This window comes from Sinohyriopsis cumingii, chromosome 6 (genome assembly GCF_028554795.1).
Source record: "Sinohyriopsis cumingii isolate HCF-2022 chromosome 6, ASM2855479v2, whole genome shotgun sequence".
NCBI lineage: Eukaryota > Metazoa > Mollusca > Bivalvia > Unionida > Unionidae > Sinohyriopsis > Sinohyriopsis cumingii.
In genome coordinates this window covers 91853658-91867419 of record NC_142966.1, presented here as the reverse complement: position 1 = coordinate 91867419, position 13762 = coordinate 91853658, and the positions used below count along the sequence as shown (strand labels likewise).

Below are 13762 nucleotides of genomic sequence, written 5' to 3'. Positions count from 1 at the left end.
TTACACCAGAGAGATTATCTAGTCCTCTAAAGTAAGTCAAACACCTTCTATACAACCCTACTGGAAAATAGATTCCATATGTTTGGGAGTGGCTTCAAAAAGGTACAAAATTTCTCTTTTGCAAATCCAGCAGAAGTTGTGAAGCTACATCTTTATGAAGATGTCGAATGACCCAGAAAGGTAACCTTTTACACCATGGGTAAAGGTTACAACAGATCAAAATGAACCTTTAAGGATGAAAGATCTCTGATAAAAGCTGGAGAAGTGTACTCAGATCTGCATCCCACAGAATGGATAATTACAGTTAGAGAACAGTTTTACTCGTAAGCAATCTTTGTGGTAATTGTCCTAACTTTGTTAGCCAATAGGTGAAACAAATTTATTGTGTGGGTTAAATCCGATATATGGAACAGATATCCCACTATATTCAGGATGAAAGTATCCATGTTGATATATCATCCTTTCCCCTCTTTTGATGCTAAAATAAGGCATGATCTTCATTGATGGAACAGATCAGTATTCCTGTACTACCACTTCAGAGCTTGCACTGGGTCCTGTAGATGACCATGAGATGAAGTTTGTACTAAATAGACAGGAATTATCACCAATATCTGATTACTCATGAACAGTAGCATGTTCTTCACAATGAAAGCAGGGGGCTTCTTGAACGATCCATCTTATATGAACAGCATGTAAATAGGCCCACCAATAGGAAGTGTATTTGCTCATTTTGACTGCCAATCACCAAATCAGTGAGGAGGCTGGACTTATGATAAGTGAACCAATTAAGCTCTTGAGAGCAGTTCAAATGCTTGTCTACTTCAGCCAGGTTAGTACCCATGAAAAATTCCACTTGGACAAGGATCCAGTATCATTGGCCAGGTGAAATCCAAAATGAACATAAGATCAGAAAGTCTTTGGTTTGTCTGATGTGCTCCCTTCCATGATAGGACAATGTGCTAGTGATCATGGAACAGTAGATTTAATTGAGACAGGTGATGTGCTAACTGTTCTGATTGAAGAGCCACAGGCAGTTTGCTACAGAGTTATGGATGACTACATTGGTATAAAGTGCACTTGTGTGTTCCACTTAGAATATGTTCAAATGTATTCATATGTCTTTAAGGTGGAATGCCATCTCACTTGTGGGATTCTCCACCACTTGTAATGAGAACTGTTTGCGCCTAAGGGCATATTTTAATATTATCCAGATGTGCAGGTTCACTAACTCTGGGTTGGGATGAACACCTGCCATTGTAATTGCTCAACACAGATGACAGAATATCTTGATTCCTTGTGATTCTGTTGCACACCTGATGTGGTTGTTTCAAAATTTCCCAGTTTGAGTGGATTCTTTTGATTCCTGTATCACCTTCAGAACTTGAGGTGTTGAAAAGTGTATACATTGGCCATTCCAATCTATAGAAAGAGCATCTATTATCTAGGCCTTATGGATCTGAGACAGGTTGAAATTTTGGCATTCCACATTGTCATCTATAGGGCAATCCTATCAAGCATCTATTGTGTGAAAACTTAGGAATGAAGAGATCATTCTGTTTGTGTTAGTTCCTTCTTGCAGGACAAAGAGTCCACCAATACATTAGCTAGCCTTTTATTTGGCATAGATATTAGATACAACATTAATCCTATGGTCACGATGTTATGAATCAACCCATATGTATCAAAATGGAAAACTGATGGAAGGTACTGTGTGAAAAAAATGTCTGTAGGCTCTTGGAACTTGTAACTGATGGTGTAAGCAGTCCCCAATTTTTAGTCTCTTTGTCAGATTGTGGAAAAAATTGAAAGTAGATTCTTCTGTATAAAATGATCAATAAATATCAGAACTGTAGACTGGCAGGTGATGTAGCAGAAAGAGGACAGAACACCAATGAGAGTGGGCAATAAACTTCTTCAGTCCAAGCCTGTAAGGCAGAGTTTCACTCATCATATAGTAAGATCTAATAATGAACTTGAGGTCCAGTGTTCATCATTTTTTGAATATGTTAGTAAACTGGATGTCTGTGTGTGTGATTAGGATTTTTAATGTAGCTTTAACAATTTTTCAGTCATATCACTAAGATGTCTGCAGTGTGGCAGTTTATAGTGATGTTTAGCACTGGGGCATCATGCTGCAGACATGTAGCATCATGTCCCACCCAGTCACATTATCCTGACAACAGGCCGACCAGTCCTAAAACTAACTTCTTAATGCTGAGCGCCTAATGAGGCAGCTGTTAGTACCATTTTTGTAAGTCTCTAATATGACTCGGCCAGGGTTCGAACCCATGACCTCCTGCTTCCAAGGCAGACACTCTAACCACTAGGCCACCGGAGCGGTCTTGGATGTCTCTTATGCTACTGGGAAAGTAAATATAGAAGAATGTCAATGACCGGCTCACTATGCCTGCAGCACATTATGAGTCTGAGCCTGTTACTTCCAGGTTGTTGCTAAGTAGAGGCTCCTTTTGGGTGGCAGAGTCCTGAGGACTACAGAGAGGTAAAAAAAAACCAAACAGCCAAATGGATGCAAATCCCCTCATCAAAATAGTAAACAGAGAAGTAAAAATACATGCAACTGGATGTAAACCTCCTCATCAAAACAGTCAATAGAGATATATATACAAAACCAAGGCCAACTGGATGCAAACCCATTCCTCAATATAATCAACAGAAGTTTTAAAAAAATCACAGCCAAGTGGATGCAGATCCCCTCATCAAAATAGTCTATAGAGATCAAACAAACACAACCAATTAGAGTCCCCCTACAATATGTGCATATCTCACTGATACAGAAGCTATTTAAAACCAAGCTTACTTACAAAGCTGAAGCAAACTGATCAAAATCAGGATTGATCAGTGAATCAGATTTATTATTACCTCTTAAATATGTATACATCTTGCTCATAATCAGTCATCCAACATCTTGGGGATACAAGACCACTTACCAACTCTGATCAAAACTAAATCAGAAGCAGAAATACATGAATGCTGACAAGCTCATCTAACTAGATGCAAAATCATCTAATATGCATGGATCTCACTCATAATAACACTCATGTGAGATCTTGATGAGTATTAGCCTACTTACCATGTTGTATCAAAATCCTATAAAAAATACAGTCTCTAGAGAGGTGAAAAAAACTCAGCCAATCAGATGCAAAATCACCTTATTAATATGTACAGGTCAATCAAATGCAGGATCACCTCATTAATATGTGTGGTCTCTCTCATTATCAGGCTCATCCAAGATCATTAAAATATAATTATATTCCAAGTCTTATAAAAATTTGGATCAGAAATATTACTCCACAGTTGTAACATGCACAGCCAATCAAATGCAAGATCACTTAATTTAAATAAAAAGATCTCATTCATAACCAAACTTATCCATGATCTTGATCATTCAAGTTCATGTTACAAGTTTGATGAAAATGAGATCAGAGATATGACCTCCAGAGTGGTAAAAAGCAGTTTGTTGACAGATGCAAGAAATTCGTATATGAAGGATGATAGATGAGACATACAGCAGAGCTATAGAATGAACTCACAGGGAATTATGGCAAGGGGAGGCAATCAATTATGTAAAACATGTGAGAAAATCTTTGAATGTAATATACCAGTGATGTTCTGATGAAAAATGTCAGTGTCATACATCACTGGAGGAAAATAAAATGTGCAGGAGATGTATCAAATCACAATCTCATTTTAAACTTTTCTTGCCCTCATGTCCAGGCAGCAACAGTATGGCAGTGTTTTCTCACTGAATGCAAGCACTGACCTTCAGTTTCTGAATTTTTCCTTTCAGAGATGACTGCATTCCTACATGCTGGAACAAAGATGGCCGAAATCTCTTCTTAGCTTCTGCTTTCATCCTGGCACAGTGTTTCTGTAGTCAGAAATGTATATCTTTCACAAATGTATTTAAGGCAAAATGAATGATTATATTATCAGCCAAGCCAAGCCTAGTCTTTCACCCCTTGAAATTATCATATATTTAATCTCTATAACGAAGTTACCACATACAATTTTCATAAAATGTTTGGCAGTAGTGAGAGTTTTCTTGTAATAATTATATGCCTATTTCACTTACAACAGAGTTGTGTAACATTATAATACTGATGAAAATTTAACACCATTTCTGTTTGGATGAGAGTCAAATAAATAAACCTTAAGTACCAGACAAAAGTCATCTTTTATCTGTTACCATAGAAACTCAAAACAACCCAAACACTTCAACAACATGGCTATAGCCTGCATGTTCAGCCTACATCAAGATATCACTAAAGTACTTGAACCACAACCTTAAAGCTGATGATGACAATGATGCCACAACCAGAAAAGTGATTGCTAAGCATTGCTTCCACTAATGCAGGCTCAACAATAATAATTTGAGGTCACCACACTTCGAGTTTTCAAAGTCCTACTTGTTTATCAAATATCATTAATTTTAATAATGTATACACTGTTAAACATTAAAATTTATAATACTCACATCATCCTTTTCTGGACTGCACACCTTGACCCACAGTAGATGGTCCAATAACCAGTCTATTGGTTTATCTTTATAGAACATGAGGAAAAATTCTACAACAACAGGAAGATCTGAAGATTTGAAGAGCTTGCCTGAAATAAAATGCATTAAGATGTAAAACGCAATAAAAATCTCAAATATGAAGTATTCTTTTGAGTTAATTAATAAAACCATTTTTGCATGGCTAACCTGTACTGTTTGATACAAATTTTAAGACCATTATGCAGATCTACAAAACTGCCTTCAATCATATTGTGTTGCTTGAAGTCTCTGTCTTATGTTTCAAGTGTGTGTGTGTTTGTGATTTGGATTTTTAACATAGCTTTTAACAATGTTTTAGTCATATCGCTAAGATGTCCGCAGTGTGACAGTTTATAGTGATGTCTAGCACAGGGGCATCATGCCGCAAACATGTAGTGAATGTATAATTTGTGAAATGTTAGGCATCTATGCACACATACACATATATGCATACACCCACACATGCGTGTACATAAAAGCAAAATCAATCAAGTTTTGCTAATTTAAGTGTACATTGTTGGCAAAAGGATAGAATATGACTTGAAAAGAACTTGCAAGAGTCTATCAAAAATAAAATACAATGACACTGTAAGTCAAGCATAATGAATAACATAGTTAGAAAATGCAGTAAAATTAATGAAATACTGGAGAGGAATAATGAAGTAATGGCTTGAATACAGTTCTCACATTCTCTTTCAAAAACATCTTTGTCATGATGAAACACATCGGATGTCTTGATGATACAAGTTTATACATCTACACTGAAACCCTAACACACTTTGATGCTATAATACCATACATCTACACTGAAACCCTAACACACTTTGATGCTATAATACTATATATCTACACTGAAACCCTAACACACTTTGATGCTATAATACTATATATCTACACTGAAACCCTAACACACTTTGATGCTATATTACTATATATCTACACTGAAACCCTAACACACTTTGATGCTATAATACCATACATCTACACTGAAACCCTAACACACTTTGATGCTATAATACTATATATCTACACTGAAACCCTAACACACTTTGATGCTATAATACTATATATCTACACTGAAACCCTAACACACTTTGATGCTATAATACTATTTATTTACAGTGAAACCCTAACACACTTTGATGCTATAATACTATATATGTACAGTGAAACCTTAATAGATTTTGATATGTCTATATGTACAGTGAAACCCTAACACGCTTTAATGCTATAATACTATATATGTACAGTGAAACCTGTATATACTTTGATGATACAAGTCTATATGTACACTGAAACCCTAATAGACTTTGATGCTATAATACTATATATGTACAGTGAAACCCTAACACACTCTGATGCTATAACACTATATATGTACAGTGAAACCTGTATATACTTTGATAATACAAGTCTATATGTACAGTGAAACCCTAATAGACTTTGATATGTCTATATATGTACAGTGAAATGCTAACACACTTTGATGATACAAGTCTACACCTGTACAGTGAAACCCTAACAACAACTGATGATATAAGTGAACAGTGAAACCTAACACACTCTAATGATATAAATCAATATATCTACAGTGAACCCTAATATACTTTGATAACATAAGTCTACACATGTACAGTGAAACCCTATTACACTTTGTTAATACAACAATTCAGACACAGCATGGCCGTGGCATTTTACAATAATCTCACCAATCTAATGAAGCTTTACCACCCAAATAAAAAAAAAAGTTTGATTTAAAAACCAGGACATTTCAGAGAGAAAAAAAATCATTGCTTCTTGTTTATTTTTGAATGATGCAAGCTACTTATTAAAAACCTGATAATTGTTAATCTTATTATTATCCAAGCATTAGCAATAAAGACATTAATGCTTTGTGGTTAAAAGCAATGCATCAAGTGTACAATGGTTGCTCAGTCCAGGGTACACAAATGCCAACAGATGTTTGCTCAGTCATCTGACATACTGTACACATCCATGCACCAAACAATCTAGAGATCAGAAAAACTTTCTCACCCTGAATTTATATAAATCAATTAATGTACCTACTCATTTACGAGATGACAATAGACAATTAATGCGTGCTCAATCACCAATCATACAAACCCACTGAACCAAGTCTACTGCCCAAACTGTCAATTTAAGTCACTGTTAAAAATAGGTCACATTACTGAATGAACATACTAGTGGCCAGAGCAGGTGAAGTCATTCAGGTGTCCTACTTAATGTGAAGCAACTGTAATGAACAAGAAAAATACCATCAGAAAGTACCCATACGACCTTCCTGGTCTGCAATATTATACAATGACCAAAATACATCACATAAACTTGCAAAGAAGTGGATGCTCATGAAGAAATAAAATGTCTACAGAAATTATGATTATATTATCCAGTCAATGGCTGCAAACCTATAATAGGTCAACTGATTGTGATTTTGGGGTTTTAACATAGCATATGAATGGCCATATATGAAGAACGCCTGAGCCTCAGAAAACTACTGGCATGTTTTCTCACCAATCCACATTGTTCAAACCAAGACTATAACTCACATGGACAGAGGTGAGTGATCTGTACAAATAAGTTTGACCACTCAGCCACCTGGTTCACCATTTAGGTCAAGTACACACTGAACGAACATACTTGCAACCATGACAGGTATAACAAAAGGGAACTGACATGTATATCTTATGACAACATTATTTTATATTTTATGACAATATTTTTGTTTTAATAAAGTGAGGCAATTTTGTCTCAGAAAAGAATGAAAATTAGTTTAATTAACGATGTCTTCTTGATTATAACACCTAGCAAATCCCATTTTAAATTAATTGCTCTTGGACCAAAATGTAGCTGTCAGAGTTATCTGCCCTGATATAGGGACTGATGCCAAATCCTGTGTGCATTCATGTTACTACTGGAGCAGAATGCACCCTCTCCTAGGCCATCTCACCTCTGTCTGCGTGGGTTCGAGTCTCAGATTCAACCAATGTGGGTATGTGAGAAAGCTTGCCAGTAGCTTCTCGTGGGTCGGTGGTTCTTTCCGGGGTTTTCCTGGGTTCTTCCTCCACCATTAATACTGGCCGCCATAAAAGCCTATCGTGTGCTGAAAAATGGCGTTAAACCCCTACAACAACAACAACCCTCTCCTAGTGGAATGTAATTGCAGGGAGTGTGGGAAGGAATATCCTTATTATGATTTGGTAAGAATTATCAAAGGAACATATTTTGTTAGAACAACTGGTTTCTTCTTCAAATACGTTACCTGATCATAACACCTTAGGAAGAAAGGTAAGTGGTGGAGATTCCACCTGCTGAGACACAGCACCGTAGCCTGTTACATTGTGGCAATAGGTCCAACCAGGTCTAATGGAGTCTTCTGGGATAAAAGATTCATGAAGCAAAAAGCTATGGAAAGTTTACTCCGACCTTGGTTCCATGGCTTGCATAATGTCATCTAAGGAACTGTTTCACTCAAATGCAACACTTGTTGCAATTGCCTTAAATTCAGTAGCAGAAATGCATAACAAATTCTTTATGATTTTTGGTTACAGTAATTCTCCAAATGCAGAATGCAAAACCCAGCTTGATCATGATGATACAGGCTGTACTGAGATATGATTCTTTCCCTCTCAGAGGTAAGAATAAATGGAATCTCCCTTGTCGCACTGGCTACATAAATTTTAAGTAACATCTTAAAGCTCTAATCATGTACTGTAGATGATCTTGAGTTGAAGGGTCCAGGATAAAAAAATGGTTTTCACCTAAGAAAAACGACTGAATGCCCATGAGCTGAAGCCTGTTCTTAGCAACAAAGGAGTGACACTGACCCATCTCATCAGAACTGTAAGTAGGTTGGGTCAATCAACACACCATGTATTTTTCTGAATCCTGCAGCCATAGCTGATTTGAGGAATTTGGTTTTATACAAGTGAAGCAGTGAAGCTCTCAAGTGCACTTACAACAGTGCATTATGCAGCCAAGTTAAAACCCATGACAGATTCCTCTTTGGGCACAGCAGCACCTTTGGGCATAGAAAATTTGAAGATTGGAAAGGTCCTTATTTTGTTCTATACACTCTCTTCCATTTTGTTGCAGCATGTCAGAGATTGTGGAATGGTAACCTTCTTTTATGACTGAAGGTAACTCTTTTTCTTCACAGAGCCAAAGTAGGTAGTTAACTATTTGAGACATTAATGCCTTCAGCAAAAAAATGTGTTCATGCTCACACTATCGTGAGAAAATTCTCTACTTCCCATCATAGCTTTCAAAGAGGAGAGCCTTCTCGTCTGAGTGATTTGCTTCACCACTTGTTGTGAGAACTGTTCATTTCTGAAAGCTTGTTCAATATGATCCAGAAGTGCAGGAACAACAGCTCTGAATATGGGTGAAGGGCCTGCTATCATAGTTGCTTGAGCTGATGAGGAACTATCTTCATTTCTTTGGGATTTCAATGGAGTTGCTGGATAAGATGAGAATGTCCTTCCTTCTCATGACACCAATGAAATGCTTTCAGTATGGCTTTTATCTCTAAGACACTGATATGCAACAGATTAGATGATCATGGATGAGTTATCACTTGGTGTTCTGAAATGATGGCACCCCAGCAGACTGTGCTCATATCTTTACAAACTAGCAACATCAGGGGTTGTACCTGCAAGGGAACACTCAATGTAAACCAACTGTGGTAATTCCACTCCTGAGAAGGGACCTCATTTGTTCCAAATGGCCAAGTTTAGGATTCCATTGAAACAACAGTATAATTTGTGATCATAAATAGGTTACCTAGGAAAATTCGGTCTACTGCTACATTGAGTAATCCCAGTAGGCAAAGAATTTCTCTGGCTGAAAGACAATTCTGTCAGAAGTGAGCTACCAATGTACTGAATTTCAATTAATGTTCCTGTGGAAGACATACTCTGTTGAGATGTGTTTTGGACTCCATACCCAAGTGAGTAAAATGCTATGACAGTATGATATTGGATTTCTCCTTGTTGGCAGAGAATCCAGGGCAAACAAGGTGTAAAAAGGGATTTCATGTCTTAAAATAAGACCTGCCAGCTGTCACAGAAATGGAGATTGACCTAAAGTGACCCATTGCTCTGTCAATAATACATGTGGAGACACATGGATTGATATCGAGTCCAAAGGTGCATGTGTGAACTGGTCAAGTATCTACCTGAAGGTAAACCACAGGAACTCTTTGTATATTTGCAAATTGGGACAAGCAGATCTGCTTTATGTAGATCTACAATAAAGGCAATGTATCCCTCTGAAATGGCATTTAAAACCCAACTAGGTGTTTCCAATTTGAACCATGGTGCGTGGATGAAACAATTGAGAGTGCTTCAGTTGAAGAGTGCCATTAGCTTTTGGGACCAGGCACAGTCTTGAATAAAAATTTGGTGATTTATTATTGGGAATGATCTCTACCACACTTTTCTTGACACTTGATTTCTCGCTGCAGTACATCTAGATTAAATGGATCTTTGGGAATGTCTGTAGCTGAAGAGATCATGGAGAAATGACGAGGGGCACTGAATGTGATATGGATCACTACTGAAACCAGTTGCCGAAATCTATTCATTGACCAAGCAAATTCTGTGCCATTCAATGACAAAAAATAGGAATCCCCCCCCACTGGGATATATGGCAAAGGCAGCTGAGAATGTTGTCATTTCCTCTTGTAAGTAGGCTTATGAAGAGAAACTTGGAAAAGGATAATCCCCTTCTGTTTCTTGCTTATTTGTTCTTCAGAACTGTGACCTTCCACGTGTATAGGATCAGTAACTGCTTCCCTGCCTGTTAAGTCCTAGGGGTATCATTTTTATCTTTTTTATTATTTTCTTCAAAATATCTCCTTGGTTTCAGAGACTGTCTGTGGGAGATCTGTTTTCTTTGTGGCTTGCTTACAAATTTTCTCTACCTGGCCATTGGAAAGGTGGTTAGAAGAGAATGGCTGTGATCTTAGCTTGGTTTTATGGTGGTCCTTTAAAAAGGTGGAAGTGGAGAGAACTGTATCTCTTCAGTAAGCTGAAAGTCTGTCTCTGCTGTTATGACACTGGCCAGTGTCTCTAGAAGATTGTGACAACACTGATACCTGACAGTCTTAGATGGCACTGGTAAAGACTGTTTAAAGTGGTGGCTAACCATGCTAGCAGAACATCCCAATTGGGATATGGTAACTTCATGGTGATCACTAAGCATGGTGACATATAGCTGAGTTTATCTAGCCATCAAGCTCCTGTGATAACAGTTCTTAGGTTCAGCCAAGAATAATTTGTTGGGTTGAGGTGACAAAGGTGGAGATTGGGTTATTTCTGTCACCCAAAGGGTTTTCCTGGATCAGTTCTTGGCCAGTGTGTCCTCTGAACTGTGACATTCATCCAACAGAAAATCATTGATCAAGGTGACATCTGCATGAATACTAATGTATCCTCATCCTTCTGTGCACTTCTACATTTTCTCTTTCTGTTTTGCCATGTTCCAAGTACAATGGCCCACTGACTTTCTGCCCAGCCATGTATATATTACATATTTTCCCCAAAGTGGCCAGCCACAGCACAACACAAGAAAGTTATTAATTACACGAATGCCCCAAACTGAGAGGCCACACCAGCAGCCCATAAGTACAGAAGGGCACCTATGTTTATGATACAGTTGTGCTTCTACAACATACACAAAAAAATTGTAAATGGAGTATACTTCCTTGAAAAGAGAAACTTGTCTAACTTTCTTTAATGCTAATATCTTCCAAAATTGTTGAATACAGTTTGTGAGGTCCCTCAATATGGAGAATATACTACTCTGCATGAGCAGATATAGTGACTGAGGTACTCAAGGAAATTGGCACCAATCTTTATCTCAATGGGAGATCACTCTGACTGCCACATGTGATGAGTCATCATTTAGCTCCTGCAGTTAAACAGTTTATCTGGTAGCACTGGATTTGCAAAGCAGTGCATGAACAACTAAGGTATTACGATTGAGTAACATATCTAAGAATAAACTGGTCCAACTTGCTCAACAGTGTGGAAAATATCAATTAAGACAGGATTTTTGGGAGGTCTCAAATATTCTGCTCTACAGTTTTCTACTTTGCATAGGGTTTGGTTTAATGAAAAGAATTTCCAAGGATTTCCTCACTGGTTATCCTGGTCATAAAAAAAGACCTTATATGTATTTCATATTGTTAAAATCACTTTCAATTGCATTTATTCTGGTGTTTGATTGATGGGTTTAATGTGGGTTGAAGACAACAGCTTGGCCTTAATTCAGATGTGCACCTCACAAAATACTAGCTCCATTTTTCACTTTTAAACTTCAAAGATAAATTGGAAAAGAAAATAAAAGATAAATTTTTATTTACTTGTTATATATTTTATAAATGATTCGTTGCAATTTCCAAAACTGGTATTGTCTAATTGAAAAAATTAAGCTTCCTTAATTTAATAACTGCTAAAGTTAGTGTACTTTGGTCTAATTCAGGCTCTTTTTTCAAGCATATGGTAGCTTCCATTTGTATTTGATGTCTGTTTTAGACAGTGCATAGTTTCCATAATTACCACCTATAATTCTGTCTCAGTATCAGAGGAGGAAAGCACCAATGAGGTATGCCAACATTCTCTCCAAGATGCATGTGGTGAATGTAAACAACCTTAGATTATACTGGTCCTTCTTTCTTTAGTAAATAACAATTGTAGAACAGAATCCAAATAACAATTGTAGAGCAGAATCCAAATAACATGCTGTTTATCACAAGTGAAGTAATAACCAAAGTATGACTAGGATTTGGTGTCAATCCCTCTATCCAAGGCAGATCATTCGTGTCCAGCTTTCACTTTTCAGGCAACTTTTCATACTTTTATTTATAATAATTGAGTGAAGTATTTGAAGAAGAAATGGCATCACAACTGCTAATGATGTGAATTACACTTCAACCTAAACAAGGTTCTCACCTATGAATCCTAGGGTTGAAAATTCTAATAGAATCCACTCATAAACCCGCTGCTGGTCTGCATAGGTCTTCATTATCGAAAAATAGCCTGGCTTGGCTACTATATCATCTTCTAACTGGTGAGCAAGTGAAGAAAAATGAAACACATACATGAGCAAATGAGCACTCTGGTGCATTCAAGTTCAGCAAACAGTAAGATGCATATTTTATGAATGATAATGACTATGTCTATTGCAATTCTACTTGAAAACAAATTATCATTTAACTTATAAACATGTGAAAAAAGCAGTAAGTCAACAAAACTTTTAAAAAAACATGAACCACCTCATGCACCTTAAGGTCATTGTCATCTACGCTTCTGACTTTTAATCCAAAGCAGTAAATGTTTTCTATAACCATATATACCTGTCTATAAGCCGAATAATTTAGGACAAAATAAAAGCCTCGAAGAAATAAGGTTAGCTTATCCATGGGACAAGTCTAAACTTGAAAATGTTTAGGTTTTCTTTCAGACTACAGGTCAGGTACTTAACCTGAACCCCCAGGACCTCCTGTAATCAGGGTTGCTACCACAAATTTAAAGACTCCTGACCTTTCCAGACTAAAAATTATAAAAATTTCCAGACCTAACAATAACTCCCAAAGAGGCTGGAATCTGTAAACTAAAATTTCTCCCAAATGCAAAAGAAGAATCACGTTAATGGACTTGAACTAAAATGGTTGCAATTAATAACTAGATTTTTCAATATGACTGGACATATGTTACAGCTTATGCATGGGTCATGTAGTTTTTAAAGTTTTACCTATTCAGATTGAGGGGGTTGGCTTATATATGACTAGACTTAAACACAATAATATACAGTTCTTAAATGCAAATCAATCTTAAAATTTTGTGTGAGGTTTTATATGATATACAAAATATCATGTGATGCCTTCACAGACAGATAGATGAATAGACAAATGGACAGATATCAATATGATGATGTCTTTCTTGTATATTTATAAAATCTCCAGATCACTTCAATCAACACAATCAGGTCCCAGTTAAATATTATCTATGTCACACAGCACTGTATACATCTAGTAAATAGAAAAATGTGACTGTTTGTCTATAATTTTTGTAACCAGTGAACACTTGGATAAATTTGCCAGATTGAATAATGCTTGAACAAGGATGACATTCTGTGTTGACTTTGCTAAAACTATTTGCCTTCCCTTTCAATAGGACAACATTG

At 36.7% G+C, this 13762-nt stretch overlaps 1 protein-coding gene across 1 annotated transcript in view; it reads right to left on the bottom strand.

Moving 5' to 3' along the window:
* Positions 1–13762, bottom strand: part of LOC149797444 (alpha-1,3-mannosyl-glycoprotein 4-beta-N-acetylglucosaminyltransferase B-like) — a 77676-nt gene that overhangs the window by 14902 nt on the left and 49012 nt on the right. The window contains exons 9-11 of the mRNA XM_089962256.1: positions 12529–12643; positions 4496–4626; positions 3782–3889 (exon numbers count right to left, since the gene is read on the bottom strand). Of these exons, the coding sequence (XP_089818382.1) occupies positions 3782–3889; positions 4496–4626; positions 12529–12643 (354 nt within the window). The remainder of the gene's footprint in view (positions 1–3781; positions 3890–4495; positions 4627–12528; positions 12644–13762) is intronic.